Here is a 26,902-nt window from a genome sequence, read left to right on the forward strand (position 1 = left end):
ATGTCTTCGGGTGCCGGAGCTACAGAGGTGTGCAATATGGAGGACATGCCCGCTGGTGCCAGAGCTTCACAAGAGCAAGGCCCCAGGATCTAGAAGCCCTTATGTACCAGAGCACCAGGGCTGTGGACCAAGGTGTGAATGTCCTCGGGTGCCAGAGCCATAGAGGTGTGCAACATGGAGGACATGCCCGCTGGTGCCAGAGCGCCATCAGAGCCATGCCCCAGGGTCTAGAAGGCCTTATGTGCCATAGCACCAGGGCTGTGGACCAAGGTGTGAATGTCCTCGGGTGCCAGAGCTATAGAGGTGTGCAACATGGAGGACATGCCCGCTGGTGCCAGAGCTTCACAAGAGCAAGGCACCAGGGTCTAGAAGCCCTTATGTGCCATAGCACCAGGGCTGTGGACCAAGGTGTGAATGTCCTCGGGTGCCAGAGCTATAGAGGTGTGCAACATGGAGGACATGCCCGCTGGTGCCAGAGCTTCACAAGAACAAGGCCCCAGGGTCTAGAAGCCCTTATGTGCCAGAGCACCAGGGCTGTGGACCAAGGTGTGAATGTCGTCGGGTGCCGGAGCTACAGAGGTGTGCAACATGGAGGACATGCCCACTGGTGCCAGAGCTTCACAAGAGCAAGGCCCTAGGGTCTAGAAGCCCTTATGTGCCAGAGCACCAGGGCTGTGGACCAAGGTGTGAATGTCCTCGGGTGCCAGAGCTACAGAGGTGTGCAACTTGGAGGACATGCCCGCTGGTGCCTGAGCGCCATCAGAGTCATGCCCCAGGGTCTAGAAGCCCTTATGCGCCAGAGCACCAGGGCTGTGGACCAAGGTGTGAATGTCTTCGGGTGCCGGAGCTATAGAGGTGTGCAACATGGAGGACATGCCCGCTGGTGCCAGAGCTCCACAAGCGCCATGCCCCCAGAGTCTGCATTTCCTCAGGTGCTGCTGAAGCTCAAATGATTTGCATATTTCCGTTTAAATTACGAGCAAAATCACTAAAGGAAACAGACCGATCTTCTTGAGCCTGAAATATCTTTTTGTGGTTTTAACAGTTTTAAATCTTCAGTTAAGTGGACGTGGGCCCAGCCCTGATTTTAGGGCCCTCCAGACCGCAGAGCTGACCTCAGAAGCAGAGCTTGACAGGTGCTCCGGCACTTACACTTTTAATTCAAGCATCTGACACTCGTTTTATTAGTTGTTTGCCTTTTCACCCTCACAGTGCTTGAAATTCTGTAAAACTATATCCCCAAGTCGAATACAAATAGTAATGTCCTTGGACACATATCCATAGACGCAGCGCTGAGGAGTAAACCATCAATAAACAATGCATTTATTCTATTCTGATCTCGCGCTCCACTACCCAGTCTGACCACTGAAAAAAAATACAAAACAGAACCAAATACAATGCAATAGACCACTTTGATTCAAGTTGAGGAATACCCCAGGGCCACAAAGCACGACCAGAGATCAAAACCCCTACATATTCATACATATGGTTGTAAGCACTATACAAATGCACAACACTAATGACATTGACACATTACAAACTGAGCTATGTACAAACAAACGCGCAATGTATTTTAATAACAGGGAATTGTGTAAATGCACATTTCAGTTGTACTTCTTAGGACACAAAATAAGTCTGTCTATCTATCTATCTATCTATCTATCTATCTATCTATCTATCTATCTATCTATCTATCTATCTATCGATCTATCTATCGATCTACCTATCTATCTTTATGACATGTTTGACTGCTGCTATTGTACAAGATGCAAAATGTCATAGTTAATCATGAAATATAGGAAATATGTTATGGCTGCCTCTGGAATCATCATAATGGCAGCCCCAAACCACTCTACAGAGCTTTACCACTGTCAGGGCTTCTAGGGTTAGGCAAAATGGAGGACCAAGTTATGCAGGAAGGTTATCTAAATTATATGCAAACACACATTCTCTCACACTATTTTCACCCATTCCAGCTAGAAACACCTTTTTGCAAAATCTGCTAATTTTGCAAAGTATGTTGCAAAAATGTATCTATGTTGCAAATTGTGAGGCAAAAGTAGTGAGGTCATAATAATAATACTAATAATAACATTTATAAAGCGCATGGCTACTCCTGGGGGAGTGCCCCAGTGCTAGGGTGCTACACACAGTAAGAGGGAATTGCCTAGACTGATAGAGATGGTCACTCTGAGCAAAAGGGCCTGGCCTTCAACTTCTTCGTACAGAGAGGTTCGGGAGGGGCTTGCTGAATTTTCACAGGAAGAGTATTCCAGGCTTTAGGAGCAAGACATCCCAATGATCTGCCTCCTGCTCTGGCCCTTTTGAAGTTAGGAACAGTGGCCTGTTTAGCTTCCGCTGATCTCAGATTTCTAGTGGGCACATTGGGTTTTACCATCCGCTGAAGATAGTGCGGCCTAAAACAGTAGCAAAGTGCCTTATCGGTAGCCAGTGTAGTTTCCGCAGTACAGGTCTCATAGAGGCCCACCTAGGAAGTTTTCACCAGTACTCGAGCCACCGAGTTCTGGACCCACTGAAGTCTGTTTAAGTGGGCCTGGGACACCCCCAGATATAAGATGTTACAATAGTCGAGCATGGATATCACCATTCATCACAGTTTTCTGGGCGTCCTCTGGTAGAAAGTGGAGAACTTTTCTCAGTTACCTCAATATTCCAAAGCACCTACCAGCGACGGCAGTGATTTAAGCATCAAAAGATAGTTTAGCATCAAACCAGATGCCTAGGTTTTTTACCTTGGCCTTGGTAATGGGTAGAGGGCCTAGGTCATCGGGCCACTGGGCGCTGGTCCAGATATCAATATGCTTGCCTAGGACCACTACCTCTGTCTTCCCCACACTGAGTTTCAAACAGTTTAGGTCCATCCATGTTGCTACTTCTAGTCAACATTCACGGAGGGAGGAGGCCACAGTGTTGCTGTTCTGTGACAGGATGATGACGATTTGTGTGTTAGCATAGGAAATAATAGAGAACCCATGCCGCTCAACAACCCCCGCCAAAGGGTGGACATAGACATTAAAGAGGGTCGGAGCCCCTGGAACTCCCTGCTGCAGGAGGCGCACCGTGGACTTGAAAGGTTTCTGAAAAACCTGAAAGGTGCATCCTGAGATGAAAGAAGACGGCCAACATAGCACATTGCCACCAATTCCACAATTCCAAAGCCTCTTTAGCAGGATATTATGTGACACCGTAAGTCTATAATTATGTGGTAAATGTTGTAGCCACAAAATCACATAAATCTGACCCTCTCCATTGTCAGTTGTTTTACTAACAATGTATTCATCAAAGGTAAACCTAAACATTGTAATTCCTATCAGTGGCCACTTGTAACTGCACTTTGAAGAAAACTATATGCAAATGTAATATAAAAAAATGCATACTGGATAGCGTTTGTGTTATATGGTGCTATATTGCCATATCAGGATTCTGGAGACATTTATTTACCACTTGGACTTCTGTTTCATGGTCTAGATGTCACCATAACTCCTTAATGGCAATATTGGGCCATACTATCCTAGATATATATGTATGTGTGCTGGTAGATGCACTCCTTGGTGCTGTAACATTTTCTTGAAGGAGTGAGGTTCAAAATGAGTCACTACATTTGTATGTTTGTCTTATGGTGTGCATGTTTTACTTTTTGCCAGGGTAGCATGTGGTTCTCAGTAGAGCTGTGTGTAAAACCATCTCTGGCTGCTGGGCTTAGCCATCTCTAGCTGTTCTGAGAGACCATCTCTGGCTTCTCTATGATACTATCTATATGCCCTAAATGCCATGTAAAACAATTTCAAGCTACTTATTATGGCCAATCTCTGGCCACTCTGTGAAATTATCTCAGCCTGCTTTCTGGCCCACCTCTAGTTGTTGTGTAAAACTATTTCTGTGGCTAGGCGAGGCTATTTTCTGCTATGCTTGAGGCTATCCAAAGCAAAAGGAGAGGAGAGAAAGGTTTGTGACCAGACATATCACACTGAAGAATCTGACAACTACATTAGTGTAGGAGAAATGATCAAGGGTGAAAAGACTGAAGACTCGTGCCACGACATGGGAGTGCACCTACCGACACAAGCAAGCCACCGATGTGGAGCGATGTCACCAGCGACAGCCCAGCAGGACAACCAAAAGTAAGTTGCATGTATGCGCGAACCGCGTACCTGCCCCACGCATCCAGTGCGAACATCCATCCACAGTTACCGGCTACCGGCTGCTTGAGTAATTATGGCATCACTGCCAGAAACTGCACATGCCGAAGAAGAAGAACAGCACCACCAGCGACACTGAGTTGCAGAGCTGTAAAGACCCTCCAGTCACACTACCCCCTACCACTACTTGTCACCTGTCATACAGGTTGTCTAATAGCAACAACACCATCATGCCATGTTCATCGCACTAACCACCAAAAGAGCATCTCACCACCAGAGTGGAGCTTTACACCCACGAACCACCAAGAGACCAAGGAAGCACTCCTGGCACCGTGAATGCACCAATTGTCCAGAGACTATCTGCTGACCTCACCCGCACCTGGGACCCTTTTGGCGAGCATACCGACCATGTATCATCTACGCTTGATATTGCACAAGTGACTCAGATGCGGCTCTGCTGGCTGTCTTGCAGCCGCCCTCGCGTGGCCTACTCGCAGCCCAGCACATTCCACGTGGTCATGTGGCGACCTATTGAAAAGGGCCTCTAGGGAATCCCACACAAGAGATGGGCCTTACGCCGCTGTACCACCGGAGATTCAGAGGAAGACGTCCAAACATTGTTGATGCAATCCCAGTCCTTGCAAGGTTGTCCTTCACGGAGTCAAGACACTCCAAAGAATGCTCTGCAGCAAATTCCAACGATGCTCCTGATGCACCCCAGTTTGAACTGTTGATATCAACCACACCACCGTGAAAGCAGGCAGGACTGACCAACATTGTATGGGGGAACTTCATCCCAAACCACAGGCCATCAAAGGATCTGGGCTCAATCCACACCCTTGTTCGTGCCTAGAATCATCTAGTTCAACTATTGATGCCAGCCACACCTGTCAACTTGTCCATGGCTGTCCTGCTCATTGACTCTAGAGACTATGAGACTCACTGGTGTCTAGTTTGTTTTGTTTATTCCCACAGGGTGGACTCGCTGTCCTTTCATTTGGATTTCGGGAGGGATGTAGTGTCCTCCTGGACACTTAGCTGTTTCCAGCCACTCCCTGAGTGCTGGTTTTACACCTACTCCACACTTATCCAACACAGGCATCACAGGTGACGTTACGGGTGCTAATACATTGGGCCGGGCACACGTGCCCTAGGCCAGTTGTAGTACACCTTTCTACTGTGTCTGTGTCGTCCTTTACTCAACATGCAAGCCTAGTGCCCAGAAAGCCACAACCATCACTGCCTGCTTTATGATACGCCCCTTGCCCTTTGCTGTTGCATAAAGCCATCTCTAGTTCCTAACTTGTGCCATCTCGGTCTGCTCTCTGAGGCCATCTTTGGTTGTTGTGTGAGGATCTGGTTACCTTGTGAAGCCATCGGCCTGCTGTGTCATCCCGTCTCTGCTGCTGTGCGGAGGAACGCTCTCTACTATCTGTGTGGTTCTCAGTGAATTGTGTGCCAGGGAGGGGCCTACTGACCTTTTCTGGATTGAGCAGCACAGTATCCAGCAGGTGGGGGTTGGTAGCCCCCATGGCTAGTTCTCCTCCGTTTCTGTCTTAGATCCAGAGAGGCTTGGCGACGACCTCCCCCACCGCCGCTGCCTGTGCAGCAGACACGCCATGAATTGTTAAACATGTGCTGGAAGGGTTTATTCACCTTGTAATCTCCCCCCGCCCAAGTTAGAAGGATATTGAGAAAAGTGGTAATTAGGCCCCGGCTCTGAGTGCAGTATTAGTGTCTGCTGCCAAAGTTCAACACCCCGAAATGAAATTTAAACCAATTAATCTGTCAGAACTGTGAGCCTGCGCCTGTTCCCCAGCGATCTCAGTGTCTGTGGCCTTTGGTCCATCCTCGGGCAGAAGCCGCTGCCAGGGCCCGTCGCACCGGGTGACATTTACATGGCCCTTGTGACGCCATCAGAGCCTGCGGAGGGGGCGCAACAGGCAGGGCAGGGCCTGGTTTAGGAAACCGCCTGCGCATAATCTTGCAGACTACCATGCGTGCCTCCCCGTACCCATGGGAGCAGCGCTCGCCTTTGTGGAGATATCATTAGAACAACAAAGAAGAGCAACTAAGTGCTTGCTTCCTGCCACCACTTTGCAATGTGATCATCATTACGCTCAACCTAATCGTTTTTTTGTTTTTTTGCAGTTCTATATAGTGCTAACTCGACCCAAAGGTATCTGAGCGCTTTAAAGGAGCACCAGTTGCTCTACAGACGGACATATATGTATTTTGTTAGGCATGAGGAGATAAAGTGATTTGCCCAGAATCACAGGATGTTGAGCTTCCCGCCAGACTCAAACCCAGTTCCCCTGTTTCGAGGTCGATAATCTAGCCATTATGCCACATCCTGTTCTTGAAAAGTAAGAGACTGAAATCTGCACACTATCTTGGCTTTTATGGCCTAATGTGTGTATTTCCCTCCCTCGATGATCTGCTCACTGTACGGAGACCCGATATTCTCCTTTTAGTGCGAGGTGTGCCACAAGCAGAACAAAAGACTAGGAAGTCAGGACAAGGGACTCTGCCAAGGCTGCCCCTCTGATGAGGGCCTTAGCCTTCTCAAGTCCTGAGACTAGAATTAAGACTGGAAATAAATTAAAAAATAAGCATTGGCAAAACCACTGAGTCTGTCTTTTGTGTTTGAAAAGCTTTATTTGAAAAATGACAATAGATACAAAGACCAGCAATACAGATTAAGCATCCTAAAATAGAAACATAACAGTAGAATTGGCTGGTGCAGAGATAAAAAATGAAAGCTTTTAAAAAAAAAAATAAGGGATAAGGAAGGAAGGAAGGGAGAGGGAGAGAGGGGGGAAAGTGGGAGAGGGAAAAAATTCTTATATATTGGTAAGTGAGTAAAAACCTAATTAAGAAATAAGTGCAATAAGCCAACAAAGGTAAAAAAGCGAAGAACAGAGAAAAGAAACATTCAGGGAGGTTTAAAATTTTCAGAATTTAAACAACATTTATCTGCTAGAACTAGATTATCTAGATGAGTAGTAAGAGGCAACCAAAAAAGATCTCTATTAACCAGTGGCTTACAAGAGGAGGCAAAAGCAATGTAAAGTCGATGAAAGTGGCAAAGACTATTCCACCAGTGTTGATTAGAGTGTTTTGTAAGTGTTTTCCAATTGAGAGCGACGTGTTGGAAATCTAGGGCAAGCATGTGGTCGAAGAGACCATGGTTATAGGAAGAAAGATTCAGAGAATCAGAAAGAGTTCCAGAGAAAATAAGAGGAATGGAATAGGAAGTGGAGATATTAAACAGGCGAGAAATATGTGACCAGACTTTCTTCCAGAAGTTAGAACCCGAAGGACAAAGGAAAAAGAGATGTATGAAATCAGCAGCAGAAGAACCAGAAGTCCAACAATTAGAACAAGTGAAGTGGGAAAATAAATCTAGCGATAGAAACAGGGGTAAGATAAAGTTTATGATAAAGAAAGAACATAGATTGAGTAAGAGAAGCAGAACGAGAAATTTTGAGAGAACGGGACCAGAGTTTGTCCCAGAAAGTGATGGTCCATTCGCATCCCAGGTCAGATTCCCAAAATAGTTCCAGTTTCGTTTTTGCACAGTCTGAATTAGGAGCTGAGAAATATTTATAAATGAGAGAAGCTTTGGGTAAAGAAAGGTCTATTTTAAGGAGAGAGTTTTGGACAGCAGGATCAGATGAAGAGGGAAGAGAGTAGTAAGTATCTCGAATGACCGCCATGAGAGTAGTGAACTTCTGTAAAAAGGATCGGGGACAATGGAATAAGACTTGAAACTGGGGAAAAGAACATGGAGAAAGGCCATCAAAAAGGTCTTTAACCCAAATTATACCCTTTAATCTCCAAGTTTTACAAAAAATGGTTCTGTTGTTAATGAGAATAAGGGAATTTTGCCATATTGGAGATTCTAGAAAAGACTCTCTAGAAACGGAGTTAGGTTGTAACAGAGGTTTCAAAAGGGAGCAAGGTGTTTGAACAGAGAAAACCATAACTTTCTTGAAAGAGAAGGATAGTAATAGGGCTTGTTCAATGGATAACCAGAGGGGAGTGAAATGGGAGGTCTCGTAAAGGAGCCACTTCGAGGCCTGACGAAGAGAAAATGACTTATGGTATATACGAAAGTCAGGAAAGTTTACACCTCCATTAGATTTTGGCTTGCGGAGAGAAGATAAGGAGATCCTAGCTTTCTTGTTCTGTCAAAGAAACTTAGAGAGGCAAGAGTCAATACGCTTAAAGTAATGAATGGGGATATGGACGGGGAGCATGGAAAGAGTATAAATCAATATAGGGGTAATCATCATTTTGATTGAGTCAAACCTACCCCACCAAGAGAGAAAAAGGGGATTCCAAGAGGAAAGTAGTTTGTCAATTTGAGATAAGACTGCAGACATATTTAATTTAACAGAAGAAGTAATGGAGTTGGAGAACCACATACCTAAGTACTTGATTTTTTAACTATTCCAAGCGAAACCAGTGGAGGAAAAGAGAATGAGGAAGACAAAATTTAGTGAGGGGGAGAATTTCTGTTTTATCTGAATTAATTTTATAGCCAGAGACACGGGAGAAGGAATTAAATTCATACAATAAGGGGGGAACAGAAGTGTCGGGTGCAGAAATAAAAAGTAGGACATCACCGCATAAGCGGAAAGGTTTAAATGATGGTCTCCATACGAAAATCCCGAAATGGAATCATTATTACGAATTGAGGAAAGGAAGGGTTCAAGAGCTAAGACAAAAAGGAGAGGAGAAAGAGGGCAACCTTGGCGAACGCCACGTTGTAGGGGAAAATAAGAAGAGATACATCCATTAACTAGTACCAAGGCTTTAGAGGCAGAGTATAATAAAGAGATAAGAGAAATTAATTTGGGACCAAAACCATGCCACTTCAGAGAAGCAAATAAAAAGGACCAGTCAACTCTATCAAAAGCTTTTTCCACATCAACAGAGATAGCTGCTAAAGATAAGGAAAGGGAGGGGATTTTGTTTAAAACATTTAGGAAAAGACGAGAATTATCTGAAGTTAGTCTACCCTTGACAAATCCACACTGTTCCTTACCAACCAAATGGGGCATAAGGGGTCTAAGCGTAAAGCAAGCATTTTGGCAAAAAGTTTATAATCGACATTAACCAATGAAATCGGGCGATAGTTTATACAAAACATAGGATCTCGACCCTCTCTATGAATGAGACAAATTGTGGCTTCTTGAAAGATACCTTCTGTCTTACCAGCTAGAGAAAATGAATGGAAAAAATTTAAGAGTTTAGGGAGTAATAAATTAGAAAAGTGTAAGTAAAATTCAACAGAAAAGCCGTCCGGGCCAGGAGACTTCCCTTTCTTTAAAGTATGTAAGGAGGTGGATAATTCATTAAGGGATAGATCTGTTTCAAGGTCAGAGAGATTAAGTTGAGAATTGGATAGAGTTGGGAGATTATTAAGATATGTTTGGATAAGGGAAGAGAAGGGAGGAGATTCCGAGGTGTAAAGGTTTTTATAGAAAAGTTTAAATTCATTGAGATTATCCTGATCTTTGTGTAAAAGAGAGCCATCTGAGGAATAAATAGATTCAATTAAAGTACGTTCTTTGCGTGTTTTAAGGTAATTTGCTAAAAGCTTGCCTGTTCTATTTCGACCACCATAGTAGCGAGCGCTACTACGAAGAAGTATTGAGGAGGCATTATCGGTCGTAGATTTATTGAATGCTAATTTGGCACGTATCAACTCTGGTGAGACCGAATCCCTCGAAGAGGTATAAAATGTATGTTCTAAACTCTTAATATGTGTTAAGGTGACTTTTCGTTGTTGAAGGAAACGTTTCTTTTTTTTTAGACAAAATCTATGATAAAGCTTCTCGCACTAGTTTTAAAAGAATCCCATAATATACGGGGGGAAGTATTGGGATCACAGTTAAGATAAAAACATTCATTGGCAAAAGGGCTGAAAGAGGAAGAGAAAAGAGGGTCAAGAAGAAGGGAGTTATTAAAACGCCAGCTGGAGGGCCTGGGACGTGGAGGGAGCAAATCAAGAGCTGTCACAATTGGGGTATGGTCAGAGATGACGATAAGTTCAATAGAGGAGGATATCAGATTTTGAGATAAAGACTGAAAAAGAAAAATATAGTCTATGCGAGAGAGAGAATTATGAGGAGAGAAGAAAGAAAACTCAAGAGTATCAGGATGAGAAAGTCTCCAAGAGTCAACGAGGCGTGTCTGGGAAAGAGTATTAAGAAAATGTTTATGGGTTTTGTGCGAAATGAAGCGAACCTGAGATTGGCGATCAAGAAAAGGGTCAACAACTTGATTGCAATCGCCTCCTAGTATAAAAAGGTCATCTTTAAACTGTATATATTTCTGTGTAATCAGAGGCCAAAAAGAGCAATCAGGTTGCGTGGGGCCATAAATATTAAAAACTGTTAAATAAATATTATTGATTAACAATTTAGCCAACAACCATCTACCCTCTGTATCTATTTCTTGCGATATAACTTTACAATTTAATTTCTTGTGGCATAGTATTACAACACCGTTTTTGGGTTGGTGGTAGTGAAAACAAGACTGAGCCCACCCAAACCCTTTTTAATTTTAACGCCTCAACTACTGTAAGGTGGGTCTCTTGTAAAAGAACCAAATCAGTGTTATAAGAAGCAAGATGAGACAATATTCTCTGTCTTTTGATTGGGAGAAAAAAAACTTTCACATTCCAGGAAATAACTCTGAATGTAAAATCATTGAAAGTATATAAAGTGCAAAATATGCATCAGTAAAAAAGTGAAACAAGAAGGGGGAAAGGAAATAAAGTAACCAACGTGTAAAAGGGGAATTTGAGAGCAATGAAGAATAAAAAGGATTAGATACAACAAGAAGGGAGGAGAGGAAGGAAAAAAATAACAAGAGTAAAAGAAGACAGTGCATGTCAAAACGACGACTGTAGTACGTACCTTAAGGGAATAGAGGAAAAGAACGAGAAGCGGCAAGGGACAGCGGAAACAGCACACACAACAAGGGGCAACACATCACACCAGGATATCAGTAAAATAAAATACTACCAGGAGCGGGAATATGGAACATGGATAAGGCTTAGAAATGTACGCTGAACCTGCAAAAGTAAATAAAGAAATATATGAAGAGAACAAAACAAACAATAAAATCCTGTAAGACAAACTAGGCAAGTGCAAATAAGATCCAAAGGATATGGAAGATGAAATAACATTATTTCAGGGAGGTAATGGAACAAATAAAGGGTTGAGAAGCTAAAAGCCGATAGAAATTGTAAATTGATCAACGAGAGGGCCTAGCACTACTGTAGAATGTCTAATAAAAACAGAAAAAGAAAGGGAAAACATGAGGAAGGATAAGGTAAATCCAGTAATATACCTGCAAAAGAAACAAGGGATTATGCATAATAGAATCAGAAAAAACAATGAAGTCTAAAAATTAGAAACTAGAACAACAACTTCAATAGAATAGGACAATAAAAGAGATAAGAGAGTCAAGATCCAGAAGGAGAAGGAATCGTCTCCATCGATGTGGCAGAGTGTGACTGGATACATCTGCGAAGGTCAGCTGGATCTGCAAAAGTGGAAGTTTTGTTAAAGAAAGGTGACTTTAAAGAGGCATGGATGAAACAAGCCATATCTTGCACCTAAGGAACGAAGAGCAGGGCGAAGGTCCAGAAACTCCTTTTGTCGTTTGGCAGTCGTTGAAGAGACACCGGGGAGATAAAGACTTTGGTGCCATGCCAGGAGAGATTCTTTTTAGATTTAGCGGCATTTAGTACCAACAAAAGATAGGTGAATTGTAGAAATAAAATGAGTACTCCGCAAGGATTGGAAGGCACAGATGAGGAAGAAAGACGAGGACCCAGTCTATGAGCTCGTTGTATGTTCAATTTAGTTGTAGAAGGGAGACCCAAAAACTTTGGCAGGAAAGATGTAAAGTACGTGACGGAGTCGTCACCTTGCAGACCTTCAGGAAGACCATGAATGCATAGATTATTGCGACGGATCCTATTTTCCACATCTTCAGTCGCTTTCTTCAGTTGTAGGATTCCCTTCTCCAACAAGGAAATGTTAGTAGATGAGACTTGTACTTCAGTAAGATGGTGTTCCACCACAGTGATACGTGATTCCATGGAAGACCATTTATCCTCCAACGACTGTAGGCGACAATTTGTTTCCTCAATAAATGGACGAAGGGCACATAACTCCTCCCAGACCATGTCTAAGGAAACCGGACGAGAAGATTTAGGTGGAGATGGAGGGTCATGCTTAAGCCTCTTACCAGTGGTTGAAGGTAACGGCACTTTAGATGCCATTTTGATAGAACTTTCTGTAAGTGTGAGACAATCTTTGTGAAACGAAAGTTCAGATAAACAGGAAAATGTTTTGAAAGTAGATACGTTGGTTCCAGAGATATCAGGATACTGCACTTCCAATTTTTTGGCGTGGTGGAGTAGGCGTCTGCTCCTACCCATGAAGTGTGGTAAAGAAAACGCAGAGGAAAAATGGCGCCACACAGGAGAAAGAGTAAAATACCTCAGAAGATATACTCAAATCGCCAAAAATGAAGAGCCACCTCTGGAAAATAACAGTCAAGGGGAAAAAATGTGTAAAGTATGCAGAAAGTGTCAAAACTTTGCCTGGAAAAGCGTCATGCAGAAAAATATGAGGAGAAAACTGGCAGGGGGAAAAACAAAATGGCGGGCGTCAGGCAGCATAGAACAGTCACCTGCATCCTGACATTGAATTCAGTAAGAATCACCCTTTGAAAGCGCCAGCATTCCGAATTAAAAATCTGTCAGCATTATGGAAATGCAGGCAGCAGAAGCGCTCTGAAAATGCGCTCGAAGTCCAGCGCGATGCAGAGCTCCGTCGCTAGGCAGCCATTTTAGGTCGCGGTGCACGCGACTCCCACTGAGTCTGTCTTTAATGTGTAAAAGGATGTAAACAGCCTTCCTCTGTTGGCATATTAAAGCCAGATCTGTTATGGTTTGTTAGTGCTTGTTTATCAGTGCATATAAATGTATACGGCGTGCGTAAGCAGGTGCAAGCCCTGACCAAAACTTTAAAAAAGCCTGCTGCAGGGAAAAATGCAAACAAAATTGGCATCTGATTGAGATTTCTAGCAGCAGATTCCTTGCCTTAGAATATTCCCCAGGCATCATACTGGATCCAGAAATATTTGAGCAGTACCTCTGCACACAAGTGGCGTAGTTTGGCTCCATATCAGCGCACCGGATGTGACATGCGCAGTGACTACATAGGTGCCCGCACTGCGCGCTGACATCAGTTCTTTTCTTTCCATGCCAGCCAGCGCAGATCTAGAAGAGCTACCTCCAGTCACCTTTTGACTGAGTTTTTTCAATGTTTTGTCAAAACTATTTTTGAGAATACTTTCTCTGGGTATGCTTAGGGATATCCCAAGAGAAACCAACAGGTTTTAAACCCTGTGGAGCTGTCACAGGTAGATGTCTGTGACACACCCACACTTGGTTTGTTTGTGGTGCTTGAAGCAGGACTACGACTCCATAGCCTCAAGGACTGCCATGTTATGATTCCAAAGGTGCTGAGGGAATGTTCCCTCAAGCTTCTCACTGTCCGATGTCGGGCGACACTGCGAAACGCTCGATCCCAGTCTTGCTGAAGGTCCAAATTGTTGGGTAAGTCCCACAAGAACAGGTACCATGCCCTCCACACCGGAGCCAGTGCCTTTTACTTTTGATAGGCCTGTAGAGAGAGACTAATGGGAGGGGTTTGAGAAACCAGAGGGCTACTGTTATGAGAAGCATGTGGATGCCAATGGGTTAGACACCTCACTGGAACTGTCTTGGTCTCTCCTCCTATCATTGCTATGGAGGAGGGAGCCTTCTTTGCAATGATAGTGCTGAGAGCGGCTGAGGTCCTGGACCTTCAGCTGCCCTTGTGACAATCGAGACAAATGTCTTGACGGAGGTGCTTCATCAGGAGATACCCCTTCCGAACCTCTCCTCCCATTCAACGCAGCCCTCACTGATGTCCTGCTTGGGGCCTGGTCCAAGCCCTGCACAGGGGCTCCTGTGCATAGGACAATTGCCTGCTGCCATCGCCCCACTCCTGGTGACCCCAGTTTCCTTATCAAGTACCCCACCCCAGAGAGCTTGTGGTCCAAGCCTCCAACTCCAGGATCAACCCCAACATGGTCCCTGCCATTCCATTAGACAGGGAATCCAAAAGGCTGGATGCCTTAGGCAGAAGGATGGTCTCTTCTGTCAGCCTAACACAGTGGTCAGTGGACACCACATGCCTTTTAGGCTGACACAGACAGACTGTGTTTAGTTGCACAAGTTCTGTCTATGGTCTTGGAGGAGGCCCAAGCCATACTCATGTAAGCCATATCAGACAGGCGAGATTCAGCAAAGTTCACCATCAAATGTGGGCTGGACATGACCGACTCGCTGGGCAGAATGATTGTATAGTTGGGAGCCCTTCGACGCCAAACCTGGTTGAGAACCACTGACTTTTCAGGGGATGTCCAATCTTCCCTCATGCACATGCACTGTGATGGATCTCGACTTTTTGGCGGAAAAGCAAACTCAGCACTAGTGCGCTTTAAAGACAGCATAGTTCTAGCCAGGTCTTCGGGCCTCTTCATGGCCCCCACCAACACCAGTCTGCCTTAAACCCCCTCCGTGGTTATGTTAGGGACTACCAGCCACTTCCTTTCCCACCCAGGCACCAGGGCCAACAGGCTTCCCAGCCTTTTCGTGGCTGTGGATGATCCACCACACTCCAGCCGCCGCAGCCTCAAAACCCCTTTAGTTTTTCTTTATAACAGCACGGATGCCCAGTGGGACAGTCAGATACATTGTGATGGACATTTCATCTGTTTGGTCCTGCAGGACTTTTTGGTCTAATCTGATTCTAGGCACATCTTCAGGGAGGTATTACTGGGATATCTATGCTAAGGTAAGGAATCTGCGGCTATTAGTCTCTATCAGATGAACAAGTTACTTACCTTTGGTAATGCCTTATCTTCTGAAGACTCTATATAACCACAGATTTCTTGCCGATCCCCCCATTCTCCCTTCTCTCTTAACACATTTCTGTACAGGGTTACCTTTGTGAGGCCCTTCGTACTGCACACCAGCGCTTCAGCATTCTTCATGGCTCCATGCTTCTGGTGTGAAAAACGCAAAAAGAAGCTGATGTCAGCGCACTGGGGTGGTGCCTATATAGGCACTGTGCACATTTCATCCAGCGTGGATAACATGGAGCCGAAGTACACCAACTACCAGGGGTACTGCTAGAAAATTTCCGAATCCAGTATGACGCCCGGGGAATATTCTAAGTTAAGGAATCTGCGGCTATATAGAGTCACTACCAGATAAGGCGTTACTGAAGGTAAGTAAAAAGTTCTTTAATGTCTGATGATTCTGTACACTTTGGGTGTGTAAAATAGCCCCTAGGCATTGCAGTGCAAGCTGTCCATAGAAGGCGGAATGATACACCAAGCAGCCAACAGTTGGAGGGGAAAATATAATACCCGTCTGGGGGGAGCCAAAGTCCTCTTTATGCATACTTTAAATAACTGGTAATAACAGGTGTTGCAGATAGCTGTACTATAAAGCCAGAACCAAAAATCTGGACATTTGAATTTGGCCATACTAGAAACCAAAACCAGCCCTAGAGAAAAAACAAACATTCATACCAGCCCCTCACGGCATAGACGAACGGACAAGAAATTCCAGAGCAAGGATTAAAAACATCCTAAAAATTATTTTGGGAAGAATAATTCCGGCCCCCTGATACACCTCTGTGAAAAAATTGTGGTCCAGAGATTTTCATTTTTGATTTGTGTTTTAGGACCATTAGAGAAGTAACTTAGCTTGCGTAGACATTGCTGATTCGGGCCAAATTTTTCTGGACGACATTTTTAAAAATGACGGATGTTTTGCAGTGATGATGTAATATTTCAGGATGAGAACTATATACTTCATTTGGGTGTCAAAACATAGGTTTTGGGGGTCAAGTAGTCTTTTAGAGGCAGAACATAACTCTTCAGGGCAACCCTTTTGCCATGTTCCAAAATGGCAGCTATAATAGAGGAAGAAGAGACATATATGGAAATTAAACAAATAATAATGGCTTCTAATCCTTTTATGTATACACCAAACAATGTTTATGATCTGAATGTGAAAAACAAATTATGCTTATCACTCCTGTTTTAGACACATTTCATAGTTCATTTTACTTACTTGGGTCAGCAACGACCCGTTGTACATTTGCAGAATGTTTAATATTTGAGAATAGCATATCGACAGGGACATCTTTTTGTAGCACAGGTTTTGCAAGTACATGTGCATGTAGTTCTGTGGGTAGAGGTTTTAGAGGTTTTGTAGGTTTTAGCATCTCACTAATTTCTTCCCAACCAAATTCAGACGGCTCTTTCTATACATATTCATGATCCAAGACATTTACACATCTTCTGGTCAAGTAGATTGGGACTGATCTCTTGAACTCACTGCAGCGAAGATCGTCAAATGTGTGAGAGTCAGAAATCATTTTCCACACATGCACAATGTATTTTTCTACGTCTTTAAAGTCAACTTTTTCTTCTGTCTCAGCAAATCCTTTTTGAAACTTCACAGGTTCAGCAGATAAAGCTCCATACTTTGATCATAGTGTCATAATCCGTAAGAATATGTGCCATGATAAGAACACTGGGCATCTCTGGGTCAAGTTTCTTGTACTGAATATGAAGTGGGATTAAGTGTCTTTTTTCGCCTGGTCCATAACGTATCCATAACTCTGACAATCCTTGATTTATGAACATTGAGACAAATCTAAGTAGCACAATAATAACATCTGTGTCATTTGACAGTACAAGGACTTGAATGGAACCATTTTGACCAGCCCACTAAACATGTGGCACAGCACAAAGGTCAATTTCCACCAATTTTTTCAATCATTTTTTGAACAATATGGCCCGTACCATTTGAATATATCTTTGAAGGCACCAACTCTTCATTGACAAGCATTCCATTTGCAATCACTGGAGATTCACTGTTCACTGAAGCATCAGCAAAGTTTTGACGAATTAACATCTCCAAGTTTATCTTGTTCGATGTTGATGACCAGAATTGTTCAAAGTTGCACAGCTATAGGTGTCGAATTTCTGATGCAGGCATGGTTAATTGTTCCACTTGTAGCCATTCGTCAGATTCTCTCACATTCTTTGACAGATAGTTCAAGATAACTGTCAAAGACAATGTGCAGTTCTTGTAAGAGTTTGTGCTTCACTTGTTTGGTTGCAGCATCTGCATCAAATAATGCATTTGTTGGAAGAAGATCATGCAACAGAATGTCCTAGATAAATTCACCCATTTCTTTTGCTACAACCATCTCTCTATGTGCTTGCAAAAGTTTTTCTTTTGTAACCTATTTTGTAGAGGCTGGTTGGATGAAACTCTTACCATGGCAGTTAAAGCGTGGAAGTTTACCTTTAGTGATAATGTCAAACTGCTTTTTCTCTTTCAATTCAAATCTCTCCTGCTTCAGTTCCGTGTACAGTTTCGATCCATGTTCCAGGATATCTAGTAAACATGTCTTATTGTTATCCACATATTGTTTGGTCACAAAGTTGTGTAGTCGCATAGGCTCAGTCACTCCAAAGGAGTTTCCTTACTGCTGTATCAAATAAAGGCGGCTGTCAACATGTTTATTAAAACGATCCCCTCTCTATCCCACAAGTTTGTGGTGAGGAACAGTTTTATGATGGTCCATTCATTTTGAATTTGTCATCCCTCTGATAACATTGCAAATAGAAAGGACTTCAGGGTAAACTAGCTGCCATGGAGCAAAACATTCAATTTTACATGTCTGACCAACAATTCCCTTGGAGTGTTTCTGCGATCTCTGGATCGCCTGTTCCAGTTCCATATCTGGAGCCACAGCATTCAACCTTCCCTCTCTGTCTTTCACCACAAAATGTCTTTGGATTAATTTTATGTAAAGATATGGTTTTTACACCTCTAGCCTCTTCACTATTTCCAAATACCAGGACCCATATCTCAGGTAGTTTATCAATCTAATTCGTGAAACACAGTAATCAGTGACTCCACAGTCTACACGTGCAGCTTCCAATCACTTTGCTGATCAGCTTGTACCAAGTTTTTCACTAGTGCTATCATGTGTAAAACATTTCCCCTGTACTTGCAAAGTTTTGATTTTTCTTTATATTCTTTGACAAACTCTACAAACTTGGTTTTCAAGTTTTTTTATTTTAAACTGATTTTATTGAACTCTGCCTGGTTTTGCATTATGTATTTTGAATGATGTGCACCCTGTGCCTTGTTCACTTTTAAGATAAGATATGTGCAGCCTAATTTGTCACTCTTGTTCCAGAAAGCATTCCAATGCTATCTTTCTATAGCCTCAGATATGATGCGCATACCTTCTAACGAATGAACATAATGAGTTCTGCTCAATACTGACTGGACAGTTTTGCTTCCAAAGATTTAAGCCTCAGTAAGTGCATTGTCAATGTTACATCCACTGAGATAACTTCCTGCACACCACAACGCAACTTTTCTCATGTACAAAACACCCATTATTGGATAAAGATCATCAAAGTTTATTGGATTGCTCATACAAATGTCAGCTACAATATGGAAAACACCTTCATCGCAGAAAATTGGCAGGATAGGCTGGTCTTCAAGCTGAAAATGTTTACAGCTGTGTATAGTGTTGCGTAGTTTCTGACTGGAGATGGTATTATTGGTAAAACCCCAACCTTCTTCAGTCGGACGGTATTATGAGAGATCAGAGCATTAATTCCAGTCCATGGAGGAACTGGCTTTTCTTCATCCTTCAGTCCGCACTGAATAAGAGATATGATAAATTCAGTTAAATCAGTTTTGCGGACCCCAGCATCAGGTAGAAGAAGATCCATGTCCTAAGCCACTTTGAAACTTTCTGGTAGACTGGGACATATTGATGGCTTGTAGTGAAGTTCCACATGTTGGCAAGGCAAACAGTGTGCAGTTTCATTTGCTTATGCCTACAGCTGACACAACTTGTTTTCCAGCAGCTACTTCTTTGATACAGTCTTGAAAAAGCACTCTGGCAATATTATGTGTGCTGGATGCTCCACACAAAGAAGGGCTTTCTTCAAAATCAAAATTAACAAGAGCAGCAATTGTAAGTCATTTCCAGTAATGTGACTTTGAAGTGGTCTGCTGTTGGATTCACAAGATTGTCTTCCACTTTTTCGCTTAAAACTTCAAAGCCATCATCAATGTTGTCTGCTTCTGTTCCAAACTCAAGAACTTTAGTCTGTAACAGTTTTGCTTCGCTGATACTAAACAATGAAGTAAAAATGTTAAGACAACATCAGGCATTCCTGTTGACTCCTATGATTTGCGGAGGTTTGGGGTATCACAAAATTTGCCATTAAGTCCAAAATCAAAATCTTTTAGATGATTCCTACTGATTTTACTGGATCCTGTGATGTTATTTTGGCAGCAAGAACTTCAGGAGTCATATCAGCTGAGAACACTATTAGTGGCTCCTTCTTTTTGCTAGATTGACAAACATAAATTCTGTCACTGTACATTCTCACCAGAAAAATCTTAATTTCATTACTATGGATCAATACAATTTCATCAATGTTGACTGTAGCCAGCACTCAAGAGAGCTTTAGAACGTAATTTGCTTTTTCAAACAGTGCAAACTTAACCAAAGGCTGACGGTTATGTTCCTGATGGGAGCTCATTGTACATTCATATTTTTGAATGTATGCACACCTGCATTTCGGGTGGGCATACAAATCCACTGCAAATACATTCACCTCGCTGTTTAGATCAGCTACTCGGCTGACAACTTCATCTTGGAAGAAACTAGCTGCAGATAAAAACATGTTTGCCCTTTGAGACTCGCATACTCTGTACTTTGTTCTTTCCTCAATCGCTTTGGACCTTGTACTGGTTAAACCACAGAAAACACATTGAAGATCCTCTGCTTTCTGATCAGTTGTTGAAGGTGGACGAGGGGTAGCCATTGATCTTCTAAGTGGATGGGCATTGGGTTTGGTTGTTGACGCTTTCTCAGAAGACTCGAAGTCCTGTTGTGATTCCCTGTTTGTGGTATTTTTTCAAAAACAGTTCCAAGCTTTCTTCCATTGTATACAACTTGTAGCACTTGTGAAAATGATAAAATATTTCATCTTCTTCACCCATCAGTTTTAATCTTTTGTGAACTTTGTCTTGCCCTATTTCTGCAGCATCTTGAACTCTGTTCTCTCCAGCTGCAGTTGATGTTAGCTTTTCTTTCAGATTAGTTTGGCATATGACACATTTTTCTTTGTTGAAGGAGTACTCAGATTTTGTAGTTAGCAACACTCCGTCAGGAGATAAAGATCCTCTGCCACCACCTGCGTCGCTCATGTTTACTAATTTGAATCAATGGAAAACCTGAAAGAAAACCCCTGTACCCACCCAATTCCTGTGAGATGGTACTGGTCTACAGACAAGCTCCTTAGCAGGCAGGAAAGTTAGGTCAAGGCTCAAGCACACATCCTCTTCCTGCAGTGTCATAGTTGTATGGCAACAGGCACCCTGCCATAGGTCCAAGAAGTGCCCTTTAAGTTCACACAGACTTTTCAAGATATGTTCTTTCACATAATGAGTCAATGTGTCCAAATCTATTCATTATTAGGGGTGCTTATCAGTGCTGAAGCTCTAATTAATATAGAAAGCTGTTTTAAAATTCACTAGTCAGTCAGCGGAGAAAACCTGTTAACTGGCCTTGTCCTGGAAAATTGGAGGATATGATTTCAGCAAGAAGGATATGTGTTTAACCTCTCAAGCTCAACACCTCTAGACCAATTACTTTTAAGAAATTGTAACTACAGGACTGGGTCAGGGGATAGGTGGGGAATAAGAAAACTCTTGATGGTGAGTGTCGTGGGTGCTGCGATATAGGTGGGGTCCCAAAAAGTGATTTTGTCCTACAAATTCTCCAAAACAGATTTGTCCCTAGATACAGAAATAAATCCTGAATGGAGTAACACAAAAATTGGCATGTGCACATATCCAGTTTATTCTATGATCTTATCCAAATTTGGAGTAAACCTGTTTAGTATTTTTTGTGAAATAATGAGTGAAACTCAAATTAAAATCTAAGTTGAATGTGACTGGCTAAGGCAGGTATTTTCCATATCAGTGATTTTGATGTTCACAAATATCAAACTGTGTTAGTGAAAACTTGAAATTGATATTTTAAAATTTTTGTTTTGGCTGCTTTTATGCAGTGCGGGGCAGTTTGCAAATCATTTGTCTCAGAAAAGAGCAATGTGGGATCATGTGGTGGCAAGCGGATCACAATTAATCCAAACTCAGCAACACTCAGAAGAACTCTGCAGATGGTTTGAAAATGAATCAGACACTGGGACAGCATCACAGACTCCCTGTGCAATCACTTGGCCTGAGTGGACTGGTTTAACGCTCCGCTCAGGACAGGGAGTCTGTGCTATTTCCCCAACCTGGCTGTTCAATACAGCTGGGTTTGGAGAAACCTAAGTGTGCATGTGTGTTTGGCTGGCCTAAGATGGCCGGCCAAACATGCATGTGCACTTATAAGTGCACAAACCAGTCCTCATCCCACCTCCCATGGCCCCAGCCACGTCCCTCCCTACGGACGCTGCCTCAGCCAGCAGAATATAATTGTATTCTTCACCTGCTGGCTCTGAGCCCGTGGGGTGACACTCCTTCGCCATTGTGGAGGAGCTGCCCCTGGGTCCTTCCTCCATCTGCCTCTCTCCTTCACTGTCATACCTTTCCTTTGAGTTTCAGGGTCCTCTACTCTAAGTGTCCAGCTTCCTCCCCTTTAAGGCAAAGTCTCCTGAGAATGTCAGGACCTCCTGACTGTCTCAGTCTTCACCAGAGGGAGTGAGGGTCTTTCACAGTGAGCTCAGTATTCCCTAGAATGTCAAGGTCCCCTTGTCTGGATTATGCAAATGAATGTCAGGATTGGACTTCTGTCTGTGTCTCCATGTGAATTTCAGAGCCCTCCCTACTGAGTGTCAGCTTCCTTTCCATAGGATCAGAATCACCTAAGTGTGCATGATACATCTACGCATTGTATTCCTTATCCATGGGTGCTAGGGTACTGCCCCTGAGTATCAAGGTCTGTCACAATAGGTGTCAGGAGCACTCGGATGCTGGAGGGTACAGTAGGAGGTGGACATAAAGGTGTAAAATATCTTTTGTGATTTCGAACCTTGTCAATTAATATCCATTTCTGACGCTAATCTTTCTCTATTTGAAAAGCAGCTACACCGTGTATCAAAGCCATCAGTCCGAGTGAGGGATGGACGACCGGCGGGGCAACTGTTATCATCATTGGAGACAACTTCTTTGATGGACTGCAGGTCATCTTTGGCACCATGTTGGTTTGGAGTGAGGTACGTGTCTGAGTTTGTCTTGATTTAGTGTCCTTCACTCCCATATCTACCTACCATGATGTCTGTCACACTACAGCCAATCTAGCTGCCTGCATTATAAACAATAGTTTTTCTTCATAAATGCAATCCCAAATGTGTCACCCTTCTTTTCTGTCAAATCCCGGTGGGTCAACTCAGCCTTTCATCCTTCTGAAGTAGACAAAATGAGTACCATTGAATTGGGCAACAATAAACATCTGTTATTGAGCGCCAAGAGACCCTTGGGTGAACGTGTACTTTACAAATACATGTTATGGAGTTTATGTAGCAGCATAGATGCTGCCAAGGGGAACGTTTAGAACAGCTGAGTGTGAGGATAGTTTTGTAAAGAGAGACTTGGAGCGGCTGAAAATGCTTTCTCACAGGTTGGTAGCCTTTGATGATCTGCTACCTACTTTGTTTTTTTTATGAAAGAGTGCAAGTATCATGGGCATGCCAGGATATTTTGGTGGTGCATTTAATAGTGAGATTACCTGGACTGCTGTGGCTCTACCTCCACTGTGGGCTTCTCTGTATTTTGGGAGATCAAAGCACTTCATCAGGCTGATCTTGGTATTCTTTGTGGCTGCTAAATTCATCAGTGACTAGATGAGTAGTTGGGTGAAGGTTAAGAACTAGTTGGATGTATTCCAAGTGGTCTTTGCCAACCGTAATTCTTGGGATAGAGCTTTTGCAGACACTCGGCACCTAGTGTTGCATGGCAGTCCCATCTACATTTACATGCAGCAATAGTCAATACCAGACATGACTGTGGGAAACCGGTTATAAGTTGTTTTATTCTGTGCTGGTAATCAACGGGGGTGGCTGCTACTTGGTAATGTGGCTGCCCAGTGCTGCTCGAAGGAGAAATGAATACTCAGGAATGTGTTGTGTAAAGCGTGAATATCTTCCTCTGGAAGTGAACGTTCTGGGTGGCGGTTTCCAGACTAAAAGGCTCTCTATCTTGAGGCATGGATTGCCCACTATGCCCTGTCATGTGGAGAGGCAGGGGCTGATTTAACTGTGCTCTATCGTTTTGTTCATTATGTTTGGAATAGGTCTGAGGATTGACAGCATTGTTACAGTTGAACACCTTGAATAGGCGCGCTAACAGACCAAGCTAAATACTGATTAGTAAATGGGAGAAAAGGGAACTGGGAGGTGATTCCAGGTCGCTCAAGGTCCCGTTGGTCCTGGACAAGAAGCCCTGTCCTTGCAAGTTGTTTGAAACAGCTCAGGAACAAGTGGAAGCATTGCCCCAGATTGTAGTCAGCTTGAGAAGGCTTTTAAGTAGGCCATCAGTTGAGGGTATAAACTGTATAAAAACAGAAATTGTGTTTTCATCACTCACTACATCACTAGTGTGGCCTCATTTAGACGTCTGTGCCCGGTTCTGGAGGCCACATCTCCAAACATATAGGTTACATGTGATTCAAAAACAGGTGGCTAAAATGGTATGTGGGAATACTCACAGGGGTGTGCAGAGAAGCTATAAAAGCCACAAAAGGTTTACACTGAGTTAAAGAAATACAATCTAAAGATTTTCTAAAGGAAATTAATACAGGTTCCACACAGTCAAGGCTGATGAACCCCACACACCTGTAAATCAGTATGGTTTGTCTCTAATGCTTACGGGGGTTACTTCTAAGTCCTTTGCCAAGCAATACCATCCTTTATCCTTGCCCAGGCAAATGCTGGTCTCAGGTTCCACTATTACCGCTTTGTTGTGTACTTTCTTACCAATGAGGTTATGTATGGTATGCTGGAATGCCTTTCCTCATATTATGACTGTTGCAATCAATATGGGTGTTGGTATTGTACCTTCAGCTAGGATGGGGATAATGATTCTATATAGCTGCGGTGCCACGAGATGGCAATGATTTTCATGAAAGTGACAGGACAGTAATCTTCAGGGGTGCAAAATAGTTTTGCTGTGTTAGTTGTTGTTTGACAACTGTTCAAATTGACCCAGTCCTGCTTGGGGGTGTGGAGGTGTCTAGTGGAAATGGCTAGCTCTTTTTTTTTAAGAATAGTCCCTCAAATAACCTTGGATCTCCACCTGTTCATCTCGTCCAATAGATGGGGCAGCCCTGGACTCGAGAAATGAAAAAGGTGTTTCTTTTAAAGAATAAACTATCGTGTATATAGAGCAAACTCCACTTTTGTGGAACACTCCGTCTTCCACATTGAGGCAAGTCTCGATTCTCTAGTCTTTGCGCAGCATGGCATCTTTTATTTTCATAGTGCCCACTGCCGGGCTGCACACGCAACCTCTTCCAGATTGGCTGGAAGACAAGTGGTTACTACCGAGTTAAAAAAGAAATGCTTCATTTCAATAACACATTCGTTCATTAGCTAGCATAGTGTTACAAAAGAAAAACTTTGCAAAAAGCTTCTTTAGCACAGACCATCTCGATGGATGCCTCAATAGAAGTGTCGGTAGCCCACAGTAATCCCCGCTCAGATCATTGAATGTGGCCCCTAAAAGAACAGACACCACAAACATGCTGGCATGGAGGTCAGTCCACCTGACCCTCAAATCCTTCTTTGCATTGATCTCTGTAAAATCCTCCTTCTTCTGACTGACACGGAGAAGCCAGGAGAAGGATGAGAATGCGTGTAAACTTATGGAAAAAGACAAAAGGAGAAAAATCATAATAAGAACAGATGTGGGTGGGTTTGTGGAACACGGAGAATAGTTGAGGAAAGTGGATGGGAATTAATCAGACCCTTATTGGAGCTCCTATGTTGCATAAATAATTATACAAGGCCAACTGAAGATAACATAAGCCGGAATACCAAGCATTGGCAAAGCCAATAGTTCAGGTCTTTGGGAACTATTGGCTTTACCAATGGTTTTTAGCCACGCTGCACAGTATTACCGGTGGTATACTGCATTGCTAAAGAAGAAGGGACAAAAGCCTATGACACTGCCAGTCACATCATTTGTAGGTGTGAGCACCAGACATGCATGTGCCTACGAAATGTTATAGGTGCTTTTATTTTGATTATTTTCCGATTCGGGCTTCATTGGTAAATCAAAAGAAAAAAACTTGAGCAAAAGCAATTTTTTGAAGCTGGGGAAGCAACACAGAAGGCAATAGGAAGCAACATGAAGGAAACGGGTGTGGGAGCCAGCGGGGATGGTTGTAGCAGCAGGTAGGGCACAGGTGGGGGGAAGCGACACGAGAGACAGCAATGCTGGGGGAGAGGAGAAGCACATGGGTGAGATAGAGAGCAACATGGAGCTGGAGGAGAAAAGCACACAGATAAGAAATCGGTGAGGGAAGACTTGGGCGAGTGCATCACGGAGCGGGTGGGGGAGAAGTACATGGGTGAGAGAGAGCAACGCAGAGCCGCAAAGGGGGAAACAAAAGTACACAAATGAGACTACTGGAAAACACATGCACTCTCGTGAAGTGCTTAAACGAAAAGAAAAAAAGAATAACTCGAAGGTGAGAAGTGGAAAGACACAAGTAAATGGATAAACCTAATAAGAGGACTTAAAGTCCACACAAACTACCGAATGAGAAGCAAGCAAATAAGAGTGACAATAAAGTCAAACCAAGAATGAGTGGGCTCTAAGCTCACTGTCAGCTGACAATAGTTCTCTTAGGCAACAGATGCCTTGCGCTGTCGGTAGGTGAGACCTAACAAGGGCTTGGTCACCTAAAAGAAGCAGAATGTGATCAGGCTGAGTGTACCTAGGGATGGCTTCAATGATGTCTTATGTTTAGCTCATACCATTGGTAGTGATCTCATGGTACTTATCCACCTGTGACAATCCCCAGTGGTTCTGAGGAAAGGTCGGGATGTGAGTGCTGGCTGAAGCCTGCCCGCTTAGTTCTTTGCATGGCTTTCAGTGCCACCTTCTTTTGGAAGGATGCCAATGTTTATGCTGTCTAAATGAAGCACGTCTTTAGAGAGTGTTTATTCACCGAAAATCTGGTCGACACCCCTCTTGATTCTGTCGTAGCCTGAGGCCCTCAGCTTGCGCGCCGCAAAATGCAGACTCCAGGGCTACAGCACCATGAATAAACGTGTGTGCTCAATGTTTACCACATTTCTTTTAGATTTCCAAATATTTTGTATCGAAATAATATGCTTCCCATTTATATTGTGCTTTGTTGTATCTGAACTTCATAATTAAAGTGGAGAAACAGTTCAACCCTTCACAGTTGATTGCATTGAATAGGCATGCTCGGGGGGATTTCTGGAATACATATTTATATTTCTGATTTAAACATACATTAGGTAGAGGGTGGTTGTAATTATGTTTCAGAAATCTGATA

The 26,902-nt window shown here is 43.2% G+C and overlaps 1 protein-coding gene across 3 annotated transcripts in view; it reads left to right on the plus strand.

Moving 5' to 3' along the window:
• EBF1 (EBF transcription factor 1) overlaps positions 1-26,902 on the plus strand; it is an 802,303-nt gene that overhangs the window by 570,278 nt on the left and 205,123 nt on the right. For 2 of the 3 annotated variants that reach the window (XM_085617593.1, XM_085617595.1), the window contains exon 9: positions 22,459-22,592. In XM_085617593.1, the coding sequence (XP_085473719.1) occupies positions 22,459-22,592 (134 nt within the window). The remainder of the gene's footprint in view (positions 1-22,458; positions 22,593-26,902) is intronic. The other variant, XM_085617594.1, reaches the window with a different exon arrangement.

The sequence above is a fragment of the Triturus cristatus genome, chromosome 7 (genome assembly GCF_964204655.1).
Source record: "Triturus cristatus chromosome 7, aTriCri1.1, whole genome shotgun sequence".
NCBI classification, from domain to species: domain Eukaryota; kingdom Metazoa; phylum Chordata; class Amphibia; order Caudata; family Salamandridae; genus Triturus; species Triturus cristatus.